Consider the following 25,656-nt stretch of genomic DNA (forward strand, 5'->3'; position numbering starts at 1 on the left):
TCATTCTTATTAGCATTATTCATCATCGCTGCATCACAATCATCAACTAATGGAGAACATGAAAATTCAAAAAAATGTTGACTGGCTCTTCTTTTGAACCCTTTAGAAGAATATGACCAATTACCATACGCTTCCGCTAATGAGTCCTCCATCCAACGCTCGGGTATAATTTGCTCAAAGCTGTGATAGCCAGATATCAAAACCAGCTGTTAAGGTCACACCAGAGTTTTGTCCATAAAAGAGGCGATGCAAACAGATCTTCTCCATCACCACATTTGGATAATGTCATAACTTGCAATTCAGACACTGGGGTTGCTTCAAGTTTTCTATATTAGGTGTTGTTATAAATAAAGCAAGAAGTGGACAGCAGGGTGCGTTGTTTCTGTTTTTTAAATAAACTGAGTATGCACGTGATCATGATAGTGACAGGACACAGGTTAAAGTTTTGGACATACTACTTTAACTGTGTTATTAGCAGGTGTGATTGACTAAAAATGTAACTTTAAAAAAATGTTGTTTTCACCCTATATGGTGGTAAGCTTTGCATTTCACTCTTCCTAGATGAAGAAAAGAGTATTCGCTCCTGCTGCAATTGGATTTCTGTATTTTAGAAACTTGAATACGAGACAACGGGAACATTTGAGTCAAACTTAATTAAAAATAAAAAATTAATGACAGATATTTCTACTGATCTTTGAAAAACCTAAATTTTATGTCCAGATCTGGTCAGTCAATTCCATTTTCTTGTAGCCTTTACAGTGTCTCTCTGTAAAAGAAAAAATTTTAACATGGAAAATTGACAAAACTGATATAAAATTCTGTTTCCTTTGTTGTACAGAATGTGGTGCTCACTCATTTTCTCTCAGGGGCTGGTGGGCTTTATCATCGGTGTCTCAAATTACTCAGTGCAACAAACGCTGAACCATCAGCAGGAACATTTAAAAGAAAAAAACAACTGTCTTGTTAAAGACGGGGCCTGGGAGGGCTGCTGTAACCTAAGAAGTTGGAACAGACTCATTTACTTTCCTCTACCTCCTTTTGTTCAGACCTGGCCCCTAAAAGTAGAGCTACACCAGAAAGAAAATGAAACTGCTTCTGAGCTTTCGACTTACTCACATTAGAAAACTGATCTGGCAGGCATCATATAGCAAACTTCACTTCCACTTATTTTGTCTGTGCTGTGACTGATCAGTCCCTGGGGAAATATTCATTTATATTAGTATACAGCAATGTTTCCTGATATTGTAGCAGATGTCTGCATAAGCAGTAAAGATGTGACAGGGTGACCTATTGCCCTGAAATGTAAGACCACACGTGGGGGTATGAGGAAAGGAAGACAAATATGAGTGTCCAGAAGCCAAGGACTTAACCAAAAAAGGAACGTATCAGGGCCTGCAAACACCCTCTCATCCCCATGGGAAAGCACTTTCACCACAGTGTACCTGGAATAACTCAAAAAAGGCCCCTCCCTGTAGCAAATTCTTTCTAGGAACAAGAGGATGATTCTTCATTTACAGCCTGTGCCTGCAAGCAATAGAGAATAGAGTGAGAACACAACAGAATATTTTACTAATGAAAACAGAGGTAAAGCACGTGCAGATTGTGTTGCTCATGTCCCTACTGAGCTGGGGGACAGTCAGCATTTGGAGAAGTTTGAGCTGAACTTTTTTTTAAAATTTCCCTTCCATCCCAGACTCCCAAATCCTCCTGTTACTGGTTAAGTCATCCCATCATGCCTAGCAGAAATCTCATTACAATCAGATGCCACAGCATGAAAGGTACTGGGATATTAGCAAGGGAGGAAGTAAGCAAAAACCTTCCAGGTCAGGTTTTTCCTTTTGCTCAGAACAGAGCTTAAAAATTCACCACAGAAGTTTAATAGGCTTTTCTTTATTGAATGATTAACTGCTGCAGTAGTTCAGTTAGTTATGCATTAAAATGCTATATTTCCCACCTTTCAGTACAGAAATCTAATGCATATTATTAGCAGAGAAGTGACGCCATAACCCCTGAATATAGATTATCATCAGCTGAAAATCTCAAGATGCCACATGGTTGTAGTAACTAAGGAAATTTACTCCTCCAAAGACGCATCTAAATCAAACAAGATCTACTCCCCGCTGCATCTCCAAAGCAAAGAGAATTAACAGGTGTCAATGCTGACATTCAGAGTTCTGCATGTGAAAAGACACATTTTCATCTTACATTCTTATACTGTTTCAGTTCAGCCTGCTGGTGAAGAGTAACTATTACACCCTAAGAATACTACATCTGAATAAACAGCTGCTCTATTTTATTTTCTATTATATCTTGTTCAAGGCAAGCTTCCATATCATAACACAGGCCATACTGAGGTCACAAGTGCCTGAAGTTAAAGGCACCTCACACAGGGGAGTTATTTTCCCTTCTCCCGCCAGAGTTCCTCCTTTTCCACTCTCCCCACAAATTGCTGAATATCTGCGGCAAGAAGTTCCGGTTCTTCAAAGGCTGCGAAGTGGCCACCTCGTGGCATGAAATTGAAGGAGATGATATTGATGTACTTCTGCTGCGCCCAGGACCGAGGTGTGTGCAGGACTTCATTGGGGAAGGAAGCAATACCTGTAGGCACTTGCACAGGGAGCCTGAAAGGGGATAGAGAGAAGAGAAAACAACTTTGTCCTTCTAGAACACTTTTCAATAGCGAATCAAAGTGCTTTATAAACAGGTTAGCAAGACTCAGAACCCAGCTGAAATAGGAATTATATTCCCCTTCTACAGATGGAGAAACTAAGACAAAAGTTAAGTGACGACAGGGTAGTGATAGAGCTAAGAATATAATCCAACTGACTCCCAATCCCTGGCTCTAACTACTAGACACCATCACCTCCAATTCCTGAAAAGACTTTAAAAGGACGTGGCTTCAAATTTTATGTAAATATAGGACCTGACTTCGTACAGTTTGTGAAGTACCCTCAGAAGGGGCACAGATACTCAACACAATTAACGTTAAGAACAAGGGGGAAGGAATGCAAACCAAAACAGGGAAAGAGCAGGTTAAAGAATATTTAGAGAAGATGGACGTATTCAAGTCAGCAGGACCTGATGAAATAGCTCGCAGGATACTTCAGAAACTAGCTAAAGCAATCACTGAACTGTTAGCAATTATCTACAAGAACTCCTGGATGATAGGTGAGGTCCCAGAGAACTGGAGAAGGGCACACACAGAACCTGTCTTTAAAATGGGGAACAAAGAGCACACAAGGAATTACAGACCAACCAGCCCTACTTCAATACCTGGAATGATATTGGTACAATTATTAAACAATCAAGTGGTAAGCATCAGAGGATAATAGTGTTATAAGGAATAGCCAGGATTTGTCAAGAACAAATCATGACAAACCAACCTCACCTCCTGCTTTGACAGTGTTACTGGCCAAGTGGAAGAGTGGGGGAGCTATCAACATGATGTATCTTATTTTAGTAAGGCTTTCAACGCAGTCCCACGTGACATTCTCATAAGCAAACTAGGGAAACATAATCTAGCTGATATTACTGTAAGGTGGGCGCACAACTGGGTGAAAGACCACATGCAAAGAGTAGTTATCAATGGTTTACTGTCAAACTGGGGAGAGCATATCTAGTGGGGTACTGCAGGGGTTTGCCCTGCGTCTAGTACTACACAATGTTTTCATTAATAACTTGGGTAATCGAGTGTAGAGTACGCTTATAAAATCTATGGATGACACCAAGCTAGGACAAGTACAAAGTACTACACTTGGGAAGGAAAAATCAAACGTACAACTACAAAATGGGGAATAAATAGCTAAGTGGCAGTACTAGTGGAGAGGATCTGGGATTATAGTGGATCACAAACTGAATATGAATCAACATGATGCAGCTGCAAAAAGGGCTAATGTTCTGGGGTGTATTACCAAGACTGTCGTATGTAAGATGCGGAAGGTAATTGTACTGTGTCCTATTCTGGGCGCCACACTTTAGGACAGATGTGGATAAATGGGAGAGAGTCCTGAGGAAAGCAAATAAAAGGTTTAGAAAAACCTGGCCTATAAGGAAACTTTCAAACAACTGGGCATGTTTAGTCTTAAGAAGAGAAGACTGAGGGAGGAGCAAATACCAGTCTTCAAATATGTTAAGGGCTGTTATGAAGAGGAAGGTAATCAATTGTTCTCCATTTCCATTTGAAGGTAGGACAAGAAGTAATGGGCAATTTAGGTTAAATATTAGGAAACACTTTCTAACTATAAGGTTAGTTAAGCTCCGGAATGGGTTTTCAAGGAAGGTTGTGGAATCCCTATCATAAGGTTTTTAAGAACAGGTTGGACAAATACCTGTCACGGATGGTATAAGTTTACTTGGTCCCACCTCATTACAAGAGGTTGGATTATATGATTAGATGAGGTTCCTCGGAGGTTCCTTCCAGAGGAAGGGGAAGGGGGGAAGTAACCACTGAATGGAAGTCTGATCAAACTATACCAAGGATCATGTGTTTGACAGGAATTCAAAGGACTGCAACAAAAACTATGAGGGAACTGGATGGGTTATTTATGCGGGAAGGAAGATTAGAACTAAATATGGGGAACTTGCCAAGACAACTGAAGGGTAGGAAATGTATTAAGAGTCTATGTATCTGAAGGGTGTAAACAGCAGTGATAGAAAGGAATCATTTAGAATGCTCCAAGGGGCTTTCAGTAGGAATGATGGGATGAAATTGAACAAAGGTAAATTTAGGCTGGATATCAGGAAATATTTCATAGCACTGAGGTCGCTCAGCCTGTGGAATAGTCTCCCGTGGGTGAAACTCTCCCATCTATGCCATTTAAAACTGGACTGCACAAAGTACACAAGACTATACTGTAAGGAACAATTCTGCAGAGGCAGGTGGAGTGGAAGCAAATGGTTATAACCTCACGGGTCCAGTTTCTAGGATTTTATTGCATTTGTTGTAAACCAAGGGTACAATTCTCACAAGGATGTAAGGGCCAGATTTTCAAGGTATTTAAGGTGCTAAAGATGCAAACGGGCACCTACTGGGATTTTCAGAGTTCCTAAGCCCTATAGACATCTAATTCCCACTGATTTCGAGAGGGCTCAGGTATTTTTGTAAATCACACTATTGACCTATTTGCATCTTTAAGTGCCCAAATATCTTTGCAAATCTGGCCCTAAGTGACTTAGGAACCTAAGTCCCATTTTCAACAGTGACTTAAAGAGGCTTTTTTTCTAAGGCCAGGTCTACAGTAAAAAGTTAGGTCGATCCAGCAATGTTGCTCAGGGGTGTGAAAACTCCACATCCCTCAGCAATATAGTTAAACCAACCTAACACCTGGTGTAGACAGCGCTAGGCCAACACAATAATTCTCCCCTTGACCTAGCTACTGCCTATCAGGGAGGTGGATTAACTACTGCAATGAGAATCCCCCTCCTATCACTGTAGTGAGCATTTACATTGAAACATCACCACGGCACAGCTGCACCATTTCTACTGAATATGTAGCCAAAGGTACAAAGGTCAGTTAGGCATCTAACCTCCATTGAAAATCAATGGGAATGAGATGCCTAACTCCCATTCGGGTCTTTGAAACTCTTCCCCTTTAGCGCCTAAGTACCATTGACTTTCAATGAGTCAAAGGCTTCTATATGCTTAAATCAATTTTGAAAGTGGGATTTAAGCCCTTTTGAAAACTTCACCCCAAATCAAGATAAGCAGGATAACAAAACCAGATGACCAAGGGTGTAAGCTATGTAAGTGAACGCTGACTACAAGATTTAGTCAAGATGGCAAATACAGTTTAATTCATTAGCTGAACTAGGGTCTCAAATTGTTTGCACACTCTCTCTCTCACTTCACTAAGGTGTAAACATGGTAATTCTCACCAGAAGTTTAACAGTAGAGTTGCTGTAGGGAAGTCTCTTATTGCTGAGCAACATACTGCAACACATTTGGAAAATACAGCAAAAGTCAAGAAGTAGACTTGTCCAATCAATGCACAAAATACATACTGTGATGCAGCTTCTCCCCCACAATATTCACTAACCCACACCGTGTCACTAGCACACATGTATGTGCAAATTCAAGGAGGAGCACGTAAAGAAAGCCTCTTACTTCTCATGTTTCTGCGTACCAATCCCCTTCCCGAAATTCTCCTTGTAGAAACGCATTGCAGAAACCATGCAGCCTGGCACCCAATAGAGCATGACGTTAGTGAGAAGGTCATCCAGAGAGTACTTCCTGAAAAGGTCAGCATAGAAATGGCCTCAGGAGAGTTGAATGTAGTTTAGTTTATGGTAGAATAATCATTTCAAATCTTTATGGCTGTTTACTTTGGTTAAATTATAAAAATTAAAGCAAAAATGGCTAACGAAAAATAGTACTAGCACCCTAATTCAGAAAGGACTTGACACAATTCCTCACCCCAACCCTCCATTCCTACTAGCTCAAGTATTTCAGAGCTACCCCAACTATTTTAGCATTGCCCATTCCTGCAAGCCCAAACATTTTAGCACTCCCCCTTCCTGCTAGCCTGAGTATTTAGCACTCATATAGACATGTAAAGCCTAACACTTCAACATCCTTACAAGAGAGACAGACTCCAAAAAATATCCCAGCTCCAATAACACTGTCAAAAGAGGCCACGAACTAGCACCATCTATATCGTCCCCTCAGTGAAGGGGGAGACCAGAAGAGCATGTTGGGCAGCTTGTGTCATTTATTTTCATAAACCCTAAACACTAACATACGTTTTCAATAAAAGACTAAGTTAAAAAAACTACAGAAACTTGGCCAATCTTTGCTATGAATATAGGTTTCATACCCCACAGTAAACCTGTCATGGGGAGACATTATATTCAAATAATTTTCACTGGCCTTTTTCTAATGTGCAGTCTGGCTCAGCTTCAGCCAGGTAGCTCAGCAAGTTTTAGGGCTTCTTTAGAATCTCACACACAGATTTCTACCCCAAGCCAAGACTGACCCATTAGTAGCGAACTGTAACTATACATTTTTATGACAATGGTTATCTTAAAGTAAATAAATCTGTGAAGAGATAAAGATTTGCATTAGATTGAATCAGAAATGGTATTTTGTGAGCAAAAAATCTTTGGTGTTTGGTATAAACCAGATTCCTCCTCCCTCCACCTTCCCTGACATTTTCTCCGCTGTTTTTTAAATATGATATTAGTTCTAGTGAGAGGTGCCAGAATGACAACCGTAGAAACGAAAAGTCCTCTGCTTATCCATAAAACAGACACCACATGGGCAGTGGCAGGGCAAGTTTCTTCCATACACTGCCAGTGTACCTCTACCATGGCCTGGAGGGATCACAGATAGGTGTGAGGGTGTAGATCAGTCTTCAAGGCCCATTCACTTTTGGCCTCTTTCCTATGATTGCCAACACAAGTGTAATTTTGTTCTATTGTGGCCACACAGTTTCCTTGCAGGATGGCAGGTAAACCAAATTACTCCAACAGAGCTTTGAGAGACTAATGTGATCTAAACATAAGTCTGGGCTGAGTGACCTCCTCTAGAATAGGGCAAGAGCCCGATGGTGAGTCAGAGGAAGAGGTTGTTCCCACCTTTCTAGACCGCCATCATCTAGTTTCCGGAATTCAGGATCAGTCCACGTAGAAAACTTCTCCAAGATGTATGCAGCCAGCCCAACCGGAGAGTCATTCAGGCCACAGCCTGAAAAGGAGGAGAAAAATTAAAAATAAGTCTGGCGTACCCTGCTATTAATCTCCAATTGCCTTAGAAGCTCCCCATTATAGTACAGACCAGTTACAGCTGTTGGAACAGCTTTGTGAGGGCCAGGGGGAGGGCGTTTTAAGCTATCGTAAAGAGAACAAGTCAGAACCTATTATTGTCTAATCATTAAACATGGTAATAGACTCAGCATTACTCGGATACTGTATGTATTTAAAATTAAATGTAAGAGTCATATTTCTAATGGCTTTTTCTGCAAACCAATAAGATTAAGCTTTATGTGCCACGTAAGATTTGCCTCTGTTATTAAGTGGAAGCTACTGTCAAATACTAAGAGTATTACTGGGACAAATTCTGCTTGCCTTAAGGGCTACTTGTATGAAGAGAAGACAAGCAGGATTTAGCACATTGTATCAAACAGAACAAACTCTTTTTAGGGAATTCCATCTTGTCCTATATTACAAATACCCATTGCTTTACAGAGTTTGCTTTTCACCATTTCTGCTCTTTATTTTCTGCACTCAGCTTCGACAGTGAACTTACACCTACTTCTAGGTTTTTGCTCCCAAGTCAGAATATGTTAACATTGGGTGCCATAAGGGTTTCTCCTAGTTTTCAGTGATTTTGGGATCCTGACATTTTGCAGCTTCACATATGTCCAATTCTGGCTTCTAAAGGATGATACTGAAATGAGGAACGAGCATCTTTAAAACCCCATCCATGCTTACGGGGTGCATTTAAGGTTCCTGGATAAAATTATGTTAGCAACAGCTTTTACTTAAACAGGGATAATGCTAGCAAAGTTTTAACCATCTAGTGGCTGAGGCTTAAAAAGCAAGCTACCAAATGTTGTCATAATAGTTTTTAGCCTGAATAGCAGACTTTCCAATTTCACTGCGTAGGCATGCAGTGACCCTTGTGAAGTGGGCGGAGTAGATCAGTGTCTCCGTTTTCCAAATGGGAAAAACTGAGGCATTGTCTCCACTAGAGACATCTGCAGGAGTAAAGGACCATTGTTCTCTGATGCTCACTTGAAATGCAACTTTCATGCACATCCCAAAATGCTTCAGTCAACTGCAGTGAACCAACAATCAGTGCACATTTCCCCAAGAATTTGTAGGCATAAACTCAATTAAGTGCCAATGTGGATAAAATACAATGGCACAAATGGTGCACTGTCAACGGACAGTCAGATGACAGCTTACTCAGCTAGCAAAGCTCCATAGTTCACTGGCTGAGAATCCCTGCCCTGTCCGTCATGCCCTCCCAGTAGCATACCCTTTTCATCGGACATCCCACTGAGCACTGGTTTCCCCCACTTGACCAAGCCCCATCCAGCACACACATTATCCTTCCCCCTGGGAATGTTCCCTACCACAACTCCACAGGTGCTCAGCGGGTAATCTAGCCTCTGCCATGCCCTCCTCTCCCCTCAATATTCCCCTACCACCACAATTCCAGTAATGCCCCTGGCTCCAGCTCTGCAACTCCTGAGTCACCAAATTACCAACGATTCACAGCCTGAAAGTTCCATTCTGACAAATCATAGATGATTTGTAGGATCAAGACTCTCAGCCAGCAAACTCCGCAGCAGGAGAAGCAGAGCTGCCAACTGCAGTCACCTGTCAGTCCATCAGCTATCCTTAACCATAATTTAATTAGTGACTTAAGTATAACTAAGGTATAGCTGCAAATGATTAATGTGTTATGAGAAGTCTATGTATTATGAGAAGTTTATGCATAGATCGTTGTTTGTTTTTTCTGTAATTTTTAAAAAAAAAATAATTAAATTTAAATTAAAAAGTTAATTGGACAAAATAATTTAATTAGTGATTAGTAACTTTCTAAAAAAAAAAAAAAATCTCTGAAAGTAAGCCAGAACTTTTTCCAGGCACTGTGGACTTTTAGTCTGAGGTAACCATTTTGATTATATACTGCAGCATTCTTAAAAAACAGCTATTATTCTTCAATATAATTTCTGTGGCTACATTTTATAAAAAAGCATTACAGCACAATTCTTTTAGCGCAGCAATATTTCACTCAATCTCATGTAATTTAACTGAATACAGCTAAGGAAACTAAGTGTCTTATTCCACCTTCTAGAGTCAGTTGTCCCATTCAGTTACAAAAGGTGCTTTTAAATGGAAGCACTTGGAGTGGGATTCACAAGGGAGACTTAAGCATCTAACTGCCACTTCAGGAACCTAAGTCCAATATTTAGTCCACTGACATCCACAAAATTCCTGTTCTGCTCCTGCCCAACCCTGTAGGCTCCTAATATTCCACCACTAAGGTCACCGAAGAGCCTAAATTTCAGCATGTGCTCAGCTGCCTAAGTCTTGAAAGTGCCCAGCAGCTCAGCACCTAACTCATGCCTAAACCCAAGCAGGGTTCACAAACTAAGCATTCCCCACTTACCTTGCCTTTGGGGCCTGATCCTGTAGATGTGATTTGAGCACATTTTTAATCCACACAAAAGATACAAGAGGAGGAGGAGACGCTGCACCCTGCCCCTCATATCACATTTATCCCAGTAGTTAGAGCATTCATTCAGGATGTGGGAGACCTGGATTCATCTGCCTGATGTGGAACAAGGACTTGGGTTCCTCATCTCCAAGGAGAATGCTCTAACTACTTGGCTGGCAGGGGAGGGGGTATTCTGGGTAGGTGTCTCAATCTCTCCAGTTCAGACGTGTACCACTGTGGGTGAGCACTGCAGCTCTTAAGTCTCCCACTTTTAAGTCTCACCTGGACAGTTACCAGAGTGGCCTAGCGATCTGAATGAATTAGATAGTCTATGAGGAACAACCCATTGGTATAATAATAAATGTGGCCATTTTCAGTATCAAATGTAGCATCAGTTTAATATCTGATGCATTCTCTGTTGAGCGACTACACTCCTTATCGGGAATGTGGTGGTAGGAATGGACTTTGCAACCCCATAACATCATAATAGAAGTGGACAAGTCTTAATGGATATGTATAAATACATTAGTTATATAAACTAAAAAACATGCCAACGCCATTTACAGAGGGTCAGGCACACAACTGCATGCCCAGTTTTTACTTGCAACTTACTTATTTGTGCATTCAAAGGGCCAGTTAGCTGCACAGCTGGCCACATGTGCACCTAAATACTTGATATGCATGCACAACCCTGCTATCTGCATGCACAGAATAGGTGCATACCTTTTGAAAACACAAACCTCCAGTATTTTTTTCCCCCTGCAAACACTGATTTTCTGCACATTTTCTGAAATGTATTCTGTATTTAAGAAAAAAATGGAATAGCTCCAAGTGTAGTTTTCCCTGTGATCACAGGATGAGTGCACAGTGCTGTGGAACAGAGCCCGGCGTGGGATTATTCTTTTAATCCCAGTCCTGTCCTGTCCCGCCCTGCACCACCCACTCCCACCCGCTCCCGTATTGTTTCTTGTACTTTTATCCTGCTCCCACCCGCAAAAACCTTAGATCCCGCAAATCCCATGAGACAGATCCCCCACGCCACTTAAAAAACAAAACAAAACACGGTTGGTTAAGCTACTATATATATAAATAGAATTCATATACAATTTTTACCACTAAAAGAATAAAACAAACCTCGCTTAAACCATGTAAAAAATACTTTAACTCCTGTTATAATAGACATCAAATCTCTTTCTACCCCTCGCTTAAATTTAAGTATTAAAAGTTTTAAAGTGTTTTCCCGCAAATTACTGCAATCTGTTTTTTTTGTCCACCCAATCCCACCTGCAATGAAGTATATTTTACCCACTCCCACTATTATGGCAGCGAGTCCTACAGGACCCATGGGATCCCAGTCCTGCTGCAGGGCTCTTCTGTGGAGTTTTACAGTAATAAGTCTTTTTACCAACAGTGTCAGGCTTTGTAGCCTGTATGTGAGCATAGCCAGCCTCCACCAAGATCCTATAGAGTCCCTTTTTCAGGAAAGGAAACATCCGTCTGACATCTTCATCCTGGAAACCAAAGAGTCCTGGGAAATAACGTCCCAACAGAATGGACAGCAGCTGTGTAAATCTCATGCTCGTAACTGAAACCATATTTAAGTGAAGGCCTTTCACGTGGCTAAACACAATAAAAAATAAAAATTAACAAAAATAGTATTTGGAAACTAAATTACAAGTATTTTTAATCCATAAATTTAATGCACTAGACCAGGGGTTGGCAACCTTTCAGCAGGGGTGTGCCGAGTCTTCATTTATTCACTCTAATTTAAGGGTTCGCGTGCCAGTAATACATTGTAACGTTTTTAGAAGGTCTCTTTCTACAAGTCTATAATATGTAACTAAACCACTGTTGTATGTAAAGCAAATAAGGTTTTTAAAATGTTTAAGAAGCTTCATTTAAAATTAAATTAAAATGCAGAGCCCTCCCGGACCAGTGGCCAGGACCCGGGCAGTGTGAGAGCCACTGAAAATCAGCTTGCATGCTGCTTTTGGCACGTGTGCCATAGGTTGCGAACCCCTGCACTAGATGCATTTTATCTAGTTCCAACCAAAGGGTTCTGTTGTAGCTCAAACCACTGGCCCCCCCCATCCCAGCCTTTCAGGTTCAAGCTGCAAGATGAGTACACAGCTTGATCAGTTTCACAGTTTAGTAGGACAATGTTTATTGCACAGTCCACTAGACTCAGTTCCAGAGAAAAGGGTTCAAATGCTCATACTGGGTCCCTTGCTAGACCTGACTTGTGGCCATGCCAAAAGCACCACACAACGGGCCATCTCTATTTGAGAGAAGCCCAGGACCTGAGCGGAAATGGTGATCCAGGTCAGGACTGTGTGCAGAGCAATCCAGAGGGGAAAATTACACGCTTCCCAGGTAAAGGCAAGTCAGGAGACCCTCACAGGCATGAGCATTAAATTTACGATTTAAAGAATACTCACTTGGGAGCTATCTGGGCCAGGTTGGTACAGATCAGCCAGCCCCAGTCACCACCTTGAGCATAGAATTCATGGAATCCAAGCCTGCACATCAATTTATAAAATATGCAGGCGGCACTCACAGAATTAAAGCCTGTGAAGAGCAAAAGGCACCAAGTTTTATTGACTAACAGTTACCAACTACCACACTGTACAGACAGTATTTTTTAGTGGTGCTGTCAAAGCCCTAGGAGGCGAACAGCCGAGCTCCCACCCCGCCACCAGCGCTCCACACTCATGCACATGCTCTACCACAGGGTTAGTGGTCTCCCTGGAGACTATAACGCTGCTCTAAACTAGCCCCTAGTGGGTATTCTTGAGCACTGCCACTGCAGCGTATTCCCACAAGGAGAAAACTTCAGGTTAGCCAGAGCTGGAAACTTCAAGCCTCAACAGTGATACAATGGTCCACTGCCATGCCTTGGGTCATTTCCAGAATACACACACTCTGTGTCAGTCCATAAACTTGGTGCGAACATAAACCACACAAACATTACTGGAGAAGCGGCCCAGCTTTGGAAGACCAAACAAACTTCTCTTTCCTCTTGCCTCCTCCCCAAGACCACTAGATGAATTAATACTGTGCACTCTATTTGATAAATAACAGCACCCCATGTTACAGAACACAGCAGACAAGCTGCTTCAACAGATAGAACTGATAAGGACTGGCCTTTCTGTCCTTATTCCCCTCCTCAGAGGCTTCATGGCCCTGACCTAACATGCAGTCATTTAACTCTGCTTTCCTCATCCAAGTGTTATTCTGATCTTTAGGATATGAAAGCACATTAAAAATAGTATCTTGTTTCCACATTTGTTTGAAGTGACGTTAACAAAATATCATATTTAAAAATAATTTCTTAGTTGCATTATTCTTTAACTGCCTTAGGTTTATTTTTCACCATTTATGCTGTTTGCTTACTTTTTGTTCTGAACTCAGCTTGACTAAAGATACTAGATGGAACAGTTACAACTAAAAAAACCCACCATTTGTGGGGGGAGGTATTGTTTGTGTTTTTCATTTACTTTATGAGGTTTCTCTTCATATTAACTTTTATAAACCCCTTTCTGTTTTAAATAAATATCTATACATTGGCCCTAAAATTAAGTCATTTTAAAATCACACTGATTTCGCCACATCACATAAAAGTGCCTTATATCTGTACAATAAATTATTTAACTTGATTATTAACATATTATCTCCTACTCTGCATAGAGCATCAAATTATTAAAGAAAATGCATGAGCCACTAAGGATTACTTTACCACAAGGATGCTAACTGCTGTATTGATACAGTTTCTACTCCACTCACAATATACCTTTTTTGTGTGATGCTTCCGAGAAGCCATAGCCAGGGATTGATGGGCAAATGACCTCAAAAATATGTTCATCACTCAGGCCATGGCTAGCAGGGTCCGTCAAGAGAGGGATAATTTTGTAAAACTCATAGACTGAGCCAGGCCAACCATGAACCATTAATAATGGCTTTGCAGAGCGACCCTCAGGCAAGCTGGGAGGCTTTACATGAACAAAATGGACATCAAGGCCTGTAAAAATAAATGAATAAATAAATAAAATATGCAAACACACACACACATACACACAAAGGCTTCTGAAGCCAATCATAGAGAACTGAGGGTTATGAATAAATCTGTTCATAAAGTATTTCTGGTGACTGCAAAAACCAGAATTATTATAAACAACACTCTGCACAGCTATGGATCCTTTTATCTAAGGATCTCAAAGTGCTTTACAAATGCCAGTTAAGTCTCAACAGTCAACTGAGGAAGGCAAATATTATTTCCAACAGATTAGCAAAATGAAGCACAGAAGTTAAGTAATTCATCAAAAGTCAGACAATGAGTCAGTGGCAGGAATGGAACCCAGGAGTCTGAATTTATGCACATTTGAACTTGTTTTTTATCATGCTCTCCTGCCCATCTTAATAACAATTATTAATATGAAAATTATTCCTTCCAGTGCATTGCCCAGGATATCCTGTCCTGGTCTTCTTCAAGTCTACCTTTTACACTGTAAGTCTATTTTAAGGCAGCATCTCTTTGCTGGATGCTACACAAGATAAAAGTACACCGTCAGTACTTAAATAAAGGCGCCAAGTTCTAACCACTAAACAGCACTGTCTCAGTGTGACAAACCCAGAATGCCTCTTAGGGTCAGTTGCTCCATTTCTAACAACATGTATTTATAGGTTCAAATAAAAAAAGGCATCATCTTAAGCTTGAATTTTGCTTTCATAGATTTCTTAATATGGGACAATTGTCTGCTTTGACCTGAATCTACACCTTGTACCCAAAAAGCACACAAACATATAAAGCATTACTCTGCTCCCAAGCATTTCAAAGCTTCCATTAGGCAATGACTGGTAAATCTCAAAATCTCCCCAGTCACTTTCAAGAGGTCCCTTTGATGTATTTAAATAAATAAACAGAATAAGCTAGCTCAGTCACCAAGTGCCAGAAGCACATTAAATTGCTACAAAGGGTAACATGGTTCTGTGTTCCTGGGCTGACAGAGAGTGCAGTGGAGGGAGCCCGAGCAGTTGTTATGGGGCAGTGATCACCTGAATTTGCACTGCAGAAAATCTGATGGGATCCACCATAGGGAGCTACATCTAGACCTTAGTCCTAGGGAGGGTTACCGAGATATAGAACCTATGGGTACTGATGGTGGCTGGACAGGTACATAAGATAAAATAGGACAGGGAACGAAGGTAAGGAATCTGTGGATGATACAAAGGATGATTTTGATATTTTGCAGGCTTGAGAACAAATTGGTATTTTAAAGTCTTAAGGTCAAATTCTGCCTTAAGACACTTGTACTTGGCTCCCAGTGACCTCAATAGAAAATCTGTGCATGCATCAGAGGACTCCATTTGGCACTCTTTGGCCTTGTTTAAACTGAGACATTCAGGGAAATTTCTCACATTGCTGTAGCAGTGGTGCAGTTTCACTGATACTAGCTATGGAGGGCGAGTTTGTATAGCCTGGCCACTAGCATTTTTACCACTGTGGCACCGAGACCTACTCAGAAGTAAGGTTACATGACACAGTGGCAAACCTCTGAGCAGTCAGTCAACACTATTGCTCCCACCATAGCTAGTACCAATGCTACCACCATGGTGGCAGACATCCCTATATTTCTCACTGCAGATGCAGCCACTCTTGGGGTTTAACCTTAGCACCAAGATTTGGGTTTCTTGGTGTCACTCCTTCTAATGGTAATGGATGCACCAAACTACTGGTATTAAGTAGTTTATAGCAGTCGTGCACTGAAGTGCAAAGCCTGATCCTGCAAACCTTACTCACGTGCAGCATTCCGATCTTAACGGGACTGCTCAAGTATCTTTATTTCATGGCATTAGAACCTCCCCTCAGCAAAGTTATGTTAACAACAGCAACAATCAGCACCACTATGCATCAGTATCTGCTAGAATTTTCATTTTAAACCTCTCAGAAATAGGCGTTATAACTGGCCAGTTTTAAATGGCACTGGAATGATTCCAACAGGCTAGATATGATCTTTAAATTTTATCACATGCTCTTTTCAGGGCAAAGCCACGCACCCTCAATCTTAGTTTTGAATTGCGGGAATTTGTTGAGAACTTCCACTTGCTTCTTCCAGTTGAACTGATTTCTCCAGTAGGAGACGACTTTCCGGAGATAAACGGAGTTAAATCCATATTGGAAGCAACTGTTCTCCAGGGGCTCAGTGAATCGAGCCTGATCAAGTCTTCTAAATAAATCCTAAAGTAAACAAGAAGAGAAACAGGTTGAAGGGAAAAGAGAAGAGGAAGGATGATAAGATAAAGATACTATAGATCCTCTTATGTGTTTTACTTGGCACATTTCCTAATTTATTGTCATGCAAAATAGTAACTGAAGTGAAAATAAAACCTCCTGTGATACTTGTAAAAAGAAAAGAAGGACTTGTGGCACCTTAGAGACTAACAAATTTATCTGAGCCTAAGCTTTCGTGAGCTACAGCTCACTTCATCGGATGCATTCAGACGAAGTGAGCTGTAGCTCACGAAAGCTTATGTTCAAATAAATTTGTTAGTCTCTAAGGTGCCACAAGTACTTCTTTTCTTTTTGCGAATACAGACTAACACGGCAGCTACTCTGAAACCTGTGATACTTGTGTAATTTACTGCTTTGCTGATGTACTTATAGAGCCCCCGTCAATGCCCTTTCCCCTTGTTAAAGCACTGCCCTTTCTCTCCTGACTGTAGCATACCTGTCACACTGTCTTGGCTGTCCTTGTTCAGTCAGACCACAGGGGAAGAGAACAGTCTTTTTCGAGTACCTAATGGGCAGGAGATCAAAGAGTCTTCTTTACAGTGCTCGCTCCCATTCTGTCACACTGATTCCTTCCCTTTTCCATGTATTTGGGTACTGAATAAGGTGCTTTAGGGTGGGATTTTCAAAACCTAAAGTGATTTAGGAATATAAATTCCATTTCCTTCCTATGGTACTTGTGCTCCATGTTACTTAGGTACTTTGGAAAATCCTGCCGTTGGAGCTCAGTCCTGCAATCCCACTACACATGGAACTCCAACAAATCCCTTTCCTTTGCTCCCTTGAGTCAGTGAGCTGGATATTTTCCCTGAAAATTTATTTTGGTGGATTTGTCGAGTCTACAAAAGTGACCCTCCTAATGTGGATTCAGGGTTCATGTGGAATGCTGCAGATATGGTACAGTCAGCTAATAATCACTCAGTAGAGACAAGCAGCCTGTATGTAGCAAGAGACTTCTCATACTTGCAATTATGGGGGGGTTGGGAAGTATTTTCTGATGTCAATGTACATGGATAACTCCTATTGCAGCTAACAGGAATTATATGCACACATTCACAGAAAGGTTAGGCTTTGCGTAGACAAGGATTTGAAGTTGTGATGTTAGCTAAAATGTTTTTTTAAAAGTCTAGGGTAGACAAGGCAGTGTATACTTTAGCATGTACTAAACTGGCCAAGTATGAGTCCAGGCTTTCTCTAGGTTTTAACTCATAGAATAGAATATCAGGGTTGGAAGGGACCTCAGGAGGTGTTCTCCAGGCTTTAACAGGTGTTGAAGGTAAAGTGACTTGTCTAACCTAGATTTATATAAAATGTGTTAGCTAACGTGCTAACATCACAACTTTAAATCCTAGTCTAGACAAGGCCTTATTTATGCCCAACCAATATCATTTATTGGTGCTGGGTTGTTATTTTACAATAGCTTTTACATAAGACAAAACTGTATTTAATTTAGAGGCAACCCTCAAGTAAGCAGCTATCCACAATTATACCATACAACGGAAGAGAACATTTAAGAGGCCACCTTCTATTTAAACCCAGAAGTGGAAGAAGGTAAGAGTTATAGAAGCCACGACAAATAAAAGAAATGGAAACCTGTTATAAGGAACAATAGGGACAACCCCATTTTTTGTATAACATTTGAATAATCACACCAAGCAGCTCTATAAATCTGCAAGTTTCCCAAATATGTACAAACATGTACATGTAAAAGCAAAATCTCTATCACTTGCAAGATTCCACCACCTACATATTTTCACTGTACTCATTACCATGGTATCAGTGTTTTAATGCCAAGGCGGGTCAGTCATCCTATAAAAGGCTTTAACTAACATTTTCAAGAGCTGTGCTGTTGCTGTTCTTTACTTGCAGCCAAGTGGCACTCAAAAAGGTGACAGGTTTCAGAGTAACAGCCGTGTTAGTCTGTATTCGCAAAAAGAAAAGGAGTACTTGTGGCACCTTAGAGACTAACCAATTTATTAGAGCATAAGCTTTCGTGAGCTACAGCTCACTTCATCAGATGCATATCGTGGAAACTGCAGCAGATTTTATATATACACAGAGACTATGAAACAATACCTCCTCCCACCCCACTGTCCTGCTGGTAATAGTTTATCTAAAGTGATCATCAGGTGGGACATTTCCAGCACAAATCCAGGTTTTCTCACCCTCCACCCCCCCACACAAATTCACTCTCCTGCTGGTGATAGCCCATCCAAAGTGACAACTCTTTACACAATGTGCATGACAATCAAGTTGGACTATTTCCTGCACAAATCCAGGTTTTCTCACATCCCCCCCACCCCCATACACACACAAACTCACTCTCCTGCTGGTAATAGCTCATCCAAACTGACCACTCTTCAAGTTTAAATCCAAGTTAAACCAGAACTTGAGCTTATGCTCTAATAAATTGGTTAGTCTCTAAGGTGCCACAAGTACTCCTTTTCAAAAAGGTGAGAAATTCTTATCTGCTTCTGAAATGAGTAAATTAAAGACATTTGCCCAATCTGTCTTATTATCTAGATCAGTGGTTTTCAAACTTTTTTTCTGGCGACCCAGTTGAAGAAAATTGTTGATGCCCACGACTTAATGGAGCTGGGGATGAGGGGTTTGGGATGTGGGGGGGCCCAGGACTGGGGCAGAGGGTTGGGGTGAGGACTGTGGCTGGGGCCAGGAATGAGGGATCAGTGTGTAGGAGGGGGCTCTGGGCTGGGGCAGGGGGTTGGGGTGCGGGAGGGTGTCAGGGCTCTGGACTGGGGGTGCAGGCTCTGGGATGGGGCTGGGGATGAGTGGTTTGGGGTGCAGGAAGGGGCTCTGGGTTTCGGGGGGGGACTCAGGGCTGGGGCAGGGGATTGGGGCGTAAGCTTACCTTGGGCGGCTCCAGGTCAGCGGCACAGGGGGGGTGCTAAGGCAGACTTCCTGCCTGTCCTGTCACCGCAGACTGCGTTGCACCCCAGAAGCAGCCAGCAGCAGATCTAGCTCCTAGGTGCCGGCGCACAAGCAGCTCCGCGCGGCTGTCGCCTGCAGGCAACCCCCCACCCAGAGAATGGGAGTGCGGAGCCGGTGCTTGGGGCAGGGGCAGCCCACAGAACCCCGTGGCCCCCCTGCCTTGGAGCCAGACCTGCTGCTGGCCGCTCCCGGGGCGCAGCACGGTGTCAGAACACGTAGGGACTAGCCTGCCTTAGCCGGGCAGCACCACCAGCAGGACTTCTAACGTCCCGGTCGGCGGTGCTGACCAAGCTGCTGCGACCCAGTGCCTGACATGCCGCAACCCAGTGCTGGGTCACGACCCGCAGTTTGAAAACCACTGATCTAAAGCCTGAATGATCACTCTGAGGGAGGGGCAAGTACAGCAGCACAGAGCTGAATGATCACTAAAACCAAATTCCACTTTTCTATGCTATATTTTCTAGAATGATCAGACTCCACAAAGTAGGTTCATACACTAACATGTTAGCAGCCAGCTGGGAACAAAACAAAACATTGGGATACAGAAGTCTACTTATCACTACTACTTTTTTGAGAGCAAGGGAAAGTCCCTTGCTATTAAGATTTGTGCATCAGGCCTCAATTTCAATAGCTCTATTTCACTTCTATAAAGTTAGTTACTGGTTTAATTTAAAATCACTCCAAAACAAAACATGCATTTATTCTGCCATTTCATACTCTCCTCTCCCCAGAAGAAATGTTTCCTTACATTCAGCTCTGCTTCTGTGGTTTCCACCTTAAATGGACGAACAGTTGTATCTTCTTCTGAGTCAGGTTTCTGCCCTTTGCCCCACCATTCCTCTTCAATGGGTAGCGTCTCCTCCTTCTTTCTGGAAAGGAACAGATAGACGATGGTCCCCAAGGCCAGTGTCAGGAATATTTCAAGGAACATAATGACTGCAACTGCAAGAGAAAATTTGCACAACCCTGTTGTTAACTGATTGAGGCATGTCACATACAATTTTCAAAAGAGCTTACATAATTTAGGAGCTTAAGTCCCACTTTCAAAATTAATGTAAGTAGCTAGAAGCCCATCTCTGCTGTGGCACAATCATATTATAACACGGTAGATACGGTGGCTATATTATCAGATTGCTGTAACTTTTGGTCACTAACGACCTGTACAAAAATATTATTAGTCACTTGAACCTCTCAGCTTATCCCTGAAAATTCACAGAATACATACATCAAGGCTTCAGATCCTTGCACAGACCCATACCTCATTTTAGCACACTAAACTAGTGAAGAACACTGAAGCAGACAATCTTGCATCCTTGAAAGCTGCTGGGAGAAAAGATATTCTACATTTACTATACTACCTCCCAGACTTCAACAATGTAAAACGTAGACTGAGGTTGAAGTGTTCAGAAGGCATCCCCCCCTTTGCTTTCTTGTAGACCCTCCAAAAGAAAAAAAGTACATAGACTCCAGGATCCAAAACACCTCCCCAAGTGATGAAATTTTGTCAAACCAAAGCCGCTCTGGTTTCACCCTTTCTTAATTCCATAATTCTGGCTTCAGGCTGGTTGTACTTTTTTAAGAGCACTAGATATAGAATACTTAAAATATTAAACAATTCCATTTGGAACATCTTTAAACTGTTTTGTGCCTCAAGTAAAAAAAAAAACAAAAAAAAACCCAAACCAGTTTTTCTTTAATATTAATATTTCTGAGCAGCCTTTTAAATACAAGAAATGTGTGTGCGGCGGTTTGGGGTTTTGTTTTTTTGTTTTTAAAGTATGTCACATTTGAAAGACCCATCATGCTTGAGGAATTATTCTTGAAATATTAATTATTTCAAAACTGTTCTGTATGGCAGACATTGTTTATGACACATACTATTCCATACTCTCTCCAGCGCTGGAAGGGTTTTTGTTGTAGTTGTTGCTGTTGTTGCATACAGTGATTTGATGCTTTGAAATTGCTCTAGGGGATAAATAAAATATTCACTGAAAATGCTGGGCCAAATTCATCCCTGAAGCTAAACAAGAACTGTAGCATCTAACTTAAGGGAGTTCACCCAGTTACCTGAGGGCTAAAACTGATCAATGTCCTTTAAAATTCTTGTAAGGCAGGAGATGTTGTTGAAACCTCTGGGGTCAACTTTGCAAAGACTGGCATATAGATTGTGCTGGCATAATTAGCACCCATAAAAACAGCATTTGGAGAAAAATCAGATACTTGTGTGCATACATTCACAAGTTTTAAGGATGCATGAGGTTCACATGCAAATGTTGCAACTTTTCAAATTGACCTTAAATTCCTCAGAAACCCTCTGAGCCTAGAAAATGGAAATTAAAGGCAAGTTAAGGATTGAATCAGCTGACCAGTTTCAGCCAAAATTCCATAAATACCTCTTTATTTGAGCATAAACTTTCGTGATCTACAGTTCACTTCATCTGATGAAGTGAGCTGTAGCTCATGAAAGCTTATGCTCAAATAAATTGGTTAGTCTCTAAGGTGCCACAAGTACTCCTTTTCTTTTTGCGAATACAGACTAACACAGCTGTTACTCTGAAACCTATAAATACCTCTGTATCCTTTGAGGAAGTGCTAATTTCTCTTAGCCACAATATTCAGAGTCCTAACCCAGATTCTCCCCAGGTTTGCACACAAACCCTGGATTACATGGCAGTTTCAGCGTTTCAGACAGGAAGTTAGTCCCCATAAAAATCATCCAATATAAAACATTTTAGTAGCCTTTCTTCAAGAGCATTCATTTTAGGAGGGAGGGATAGCTCAGTGGTTTGAGCATTGGCCTGCTAAACCTAGGGTTGTGAGTTCAATCCTTGAAGGGACCATTTAAGGATCTGGGGCAAAAATCGGGGACTGGTCCTGCTTTGAGCAGGGGGTTAGACTAGATGACCTCCTGAGGTCCCTTCCAACTCTGATATTCTATTCTAGGATAGCAGTGGTGCTGCATGTCAGAACTGAAGGGCCATTTAAAAATAGTAAAGAATTTGGCAGAGGCTTGTAAATATCATCACTATATAATAGATGGTGAAACTGAGACACAGAGAAATGAAGTGACTTACCCCAGGTCACACCACAACTCAGATATGGGTTCTATTCTGGACTGTCTAGGAATCTATATGGCCCCATCACAATAGTAACCAAATGCCTCACGAAAGTTTAAAACAAAATAAACTCTCTTTTCCTCTCCAATCTCCACCTGTAGGGCAAAAAACCTTAAATAGTCAGACTTTTTAAAATTGTGTGGGTGTATTCTGTGTCTGTGCAAGAGTACATGAAGAACTTGCTACCAAAAAGCCAATTCAAAGACATTTGTTTTGCACTTCATTCCAAACACACTGAGGTAAGAGGTTATTCTGGTCTTATCTGGTAGTTAGTTCCATAAAGCACATTGAAGTGAGCTGTAGCTCACGAAAGCTCATGCTCAAATAAATTGGTTAGTCTCTAAGGTGCCACAAGTACTCCTTTTCTTTTTGGGAATACAGACTAACATGGCTGTTACTCTGAAACCTGTGAAAGTTCTGTTCACTACACAGGTCTTCCCCTATTGGTCAAAAGGGTATTGGTGTCAGTTAAATGTAGCTGTCATGGGAGGTACTGGTTATAAAGGGAGAAGTAATCTCTTAGGGTATGTCTACACTATGAAATTAGGTCGAATTTATAGAAGTCGGTTTTTTTGAAATCGGTTTTATATATTCGAGTGTGTGTGTCCCCACAGAAAATGCTCTAAAGTGCATTAAGTGCATTAACTCGGCGGAGCGCTTCCACAGTACCGAGGCAAGCGTCGACTTCTGGAGCGTTGCACTGTGGGTAGCTATCCCAGTTCCCGCAGTCTCCGCTGCCCATTGGAATTCTGGGTTGATATCCCAATGCCTGATGCGGCAAAAAACATTGTCGCAGGTGGTTCTGGGTACATGTCGTCAGGACCCCGTTCCCACCCTCCCTCCCCCCCTGAAAGCAAGGGCAGACAATCATTTCGCGCCTTTTTTGTCTGCTGCCAGCCAAAGATGTAAAGGATCGATGGAGTGGGTCAGAACAAGACATAGACCAGATTTGTTTTGGACTCATTTTCCTCCTCCCCTGTCTAGATCACACTGCAGTCAGTCACAGAGAAGGCGCAGCGAGGTTAATCTAGCCATGTATCAATCAGAGGCCAGGCTAACCTCCTTGTTCCAATAAGAACGATAACTTTGGTGCACCATTTCTTATTGGAACCCTCCGTGCAGTCCTGCCTGAAATACTCCTTGATGTACAGGCACACCCTTTGTTGATTTTAGCTCCCTGAAGCCAACCCTGTAAGCCGTGTCGTCAGTCGCCCCTCCCTCCGTCAGAGCAACGGCAGACAATCGTTCCGCGCCTTCTTTCTGTGCGGACGCCATACCAAGGCAAGCATGGAGGCCGCTGAGCTCATTTTGGCAATTAGGAGCACATTAAACACCACACGCATTATCCAGCAATATATGCAGCACCAGAACATGGCAACGCGATACCGGGCGAGGAGGCGACGTCAGCGCGGTCCCGTGAGTGATCAGGACATGGACACAGATTTCTCTGAAAGCATGGGCCCTGCCAATGCATGCATCATGGTGCTAATGGGGCAGGTTCATGCTGTGGAACGCCGATTCTGGGCTCGGGAAACAAGCACAGACTGGTGGGACCGCATAGTGTTGCAGGTCTGGGACGATTCCCAGTGGCTGCGAAACTTTCTCATGCGTAAGGGCACTTTCATGGAACTTTGTGACTTGCTTTCCCCTGCCCTGAAGCGCATGAATACCAGGATGAGAGCAGCCCTCACAGTTGAGAAGCGAGTGGCGATAGCCCTGTGGAAGCTTGCAACGCCAGACAGCTACCGGTCAGTTGGGAATCAATTTGGAGTGGGCAAATCTACTGTGGGGGCTGCTGTGATGCAAGTAGCTCATGCAATCAAAGATCTGCTGATATCAAGGGTACTGACCCTGGGAAATGTACAGGTCATAGTGGATGGCTTTGCTGCAATGGGATTCCCTAACTGTGGTGGGGCTATAGACGGAACCCATATCCCTATCTTGGCACCAGAGCACCAAGCCGGCGAGTACATAAACCGCAAGGGGTACTTTTCGATAGTGCTGCAAGCTCTGGTGGATCACAAGGGACGTTTCACCAACATCAACGTGGGATGGCCGGGAAAGGTGCATGACGCTCGCATCTTCAGGAACTCTGGTCTGTTTCAAAAGCTGCAGGAAGGGACTTTCTTCCCAGACCAGAAAATAACTGTTGGGGATGTTGAAATGCCTATATGTATCCTTGGGGACCCAGCCTACCCCTTAATGCCATGGCTCATGAAGCCGTACACAGGCAGCCTGGACAGTGGTCAGGAGCTGTTCAACTACAGGCTGAGCAAGTGCAGAATGGTGCTGGAATGTGCATTTGGACGTTTAAAGGCGCGCTGGCGCAGTTTACTGACTCGCTTAGACCTCAGCGAAACCAATATTCCCACTGTTATTATTGCTTGCTGTGTGCTCCACAATATCTGTGAGAGTAAGGGGGAGACGTTTATGGCGGGGTGGGAGATTGAGGCAAATCGCCTGGCTGCTGGTTACGCGCAGCCAGACACCAGGGCGGTTAGAAGAGCTCAGGAGGGCGCGGCACGCATCAGAGAAGCTTTGAAAACCAGTTTCATGACTGGCCAGGCTACAGTGTGAAAGTTCTGTTTGTTTCTCCCTGATGAAACCCCCCGCCCCTTGGTTCACTCTACTTCCCTGTAAGCTAACCACCCTCCCCTCCTCCCTTTAATCACCGCTTGCAGAGGCAATAAAGTCATTGCTGCTTCACAGTCATGCATTCGTTATTCATTCATCACACAAATAGGGGGATGACTACCAAGGTATCCCAGGAGGGGTGGTGGAGGAGGGAAGGAAAATGCCACACAGCACATTAAGCACAGCACTTTAAAAGTTTACAACTTTAAAATTTATTGAATGACAGCCTTCTTTTTTTTGGGCAATCCTCTGTTGTGGAGTCGCTGGTTGGCCGGAGGCCCCCCCACCGCGTTCTTGGGCGTCTGGGTGTGGAGGCTATGGAACTTGGGGAGGAGGGCGGTTGGTTACAGAGGGGCAGCAGTGGCAGTCTGTGCTCCAGCTGCCTTTGCTGCAGCTCAACCATACACTGGAGCATTCTGGTTTGGTCCTGCAGCAGCCTCAGCATTGAATCCTGCCTTCTCTCATCACGCTGCCGCGACATTTGAGCTTCAGCCCTGTCTTCTGCC

General features: G+C 42.5%; 1 protein-coding gene across 5 annotated transcripts in view; it reads right to left on the reverse strand.

Moving 5' to 3' along the window:
* Window positions 1-1,870: 1,870 nt before the first annotated feature.
* EPHX1 (epoxide hydrolase 1) overlaps window positions 1,871-25,656 on the reverse strand; it is a 49,126-nt gene continuing 25,340 nt past the window's right edge. For 4 of the 5 annotated variants that reach the window (XM_073338715.2, XM_073338716.1, XM_073338718.1 and 1 more), the window contains 8 exons: window positions 20,149-20,342; window positions 16,220-16,400; window positions 13,956-14,183; window positions 12,604-12,733; window positions 11,571-11,785; window positions 7,573-7,681; window positions 6,104-6,229; window positions 1,871-2,621 (listed from right to left, as the gene is read on the reverse strand). In XM_073338715.2, coding sequence (XP_073194816.1) covers window positions 2,396-2,621; window positions 6,104-6,229; window positions 7,573-7,681; window positions 11,571-11,785; window positions 12,604-12,733; window positions 13,956-14,183; window positions 16,220-16,400; window positions 20,149-20,342 — 1,409 coding nt within the window. In that variant the 3' untranslated portion in view covers window positions 1,871-2,395. Of the gene's footprint in view, window positions 2,622-6,103; window positions 6,230-7,572; window positions 7,682-11,570; window positions 11,786-12,603; window positions 12,734-13,955; window positions 14,184-16,219; window positions 16,401-20,148; window positions 20,343-22,474; window positions 22,612-25,656 lie in introns of all 5 variants that reach the window. The other variant, XM_073338720.1, reaches the window with a different exon arrangement.

Source organism: Lepidochelys kempii, chromosome 3 (genome assembly GCF_965140285.1).
Source record: "Lepidochelys kempii isolate rLepKem1 chromosome 3, rLepKem1.hap1, whole genome shotgun sequence".
NCBI classification, from domain to species: Eukaryota; Metazoa; Chordata; order Testudines; family Cheloniidae; genus Lepidochelys; species Lepidochelys kempii.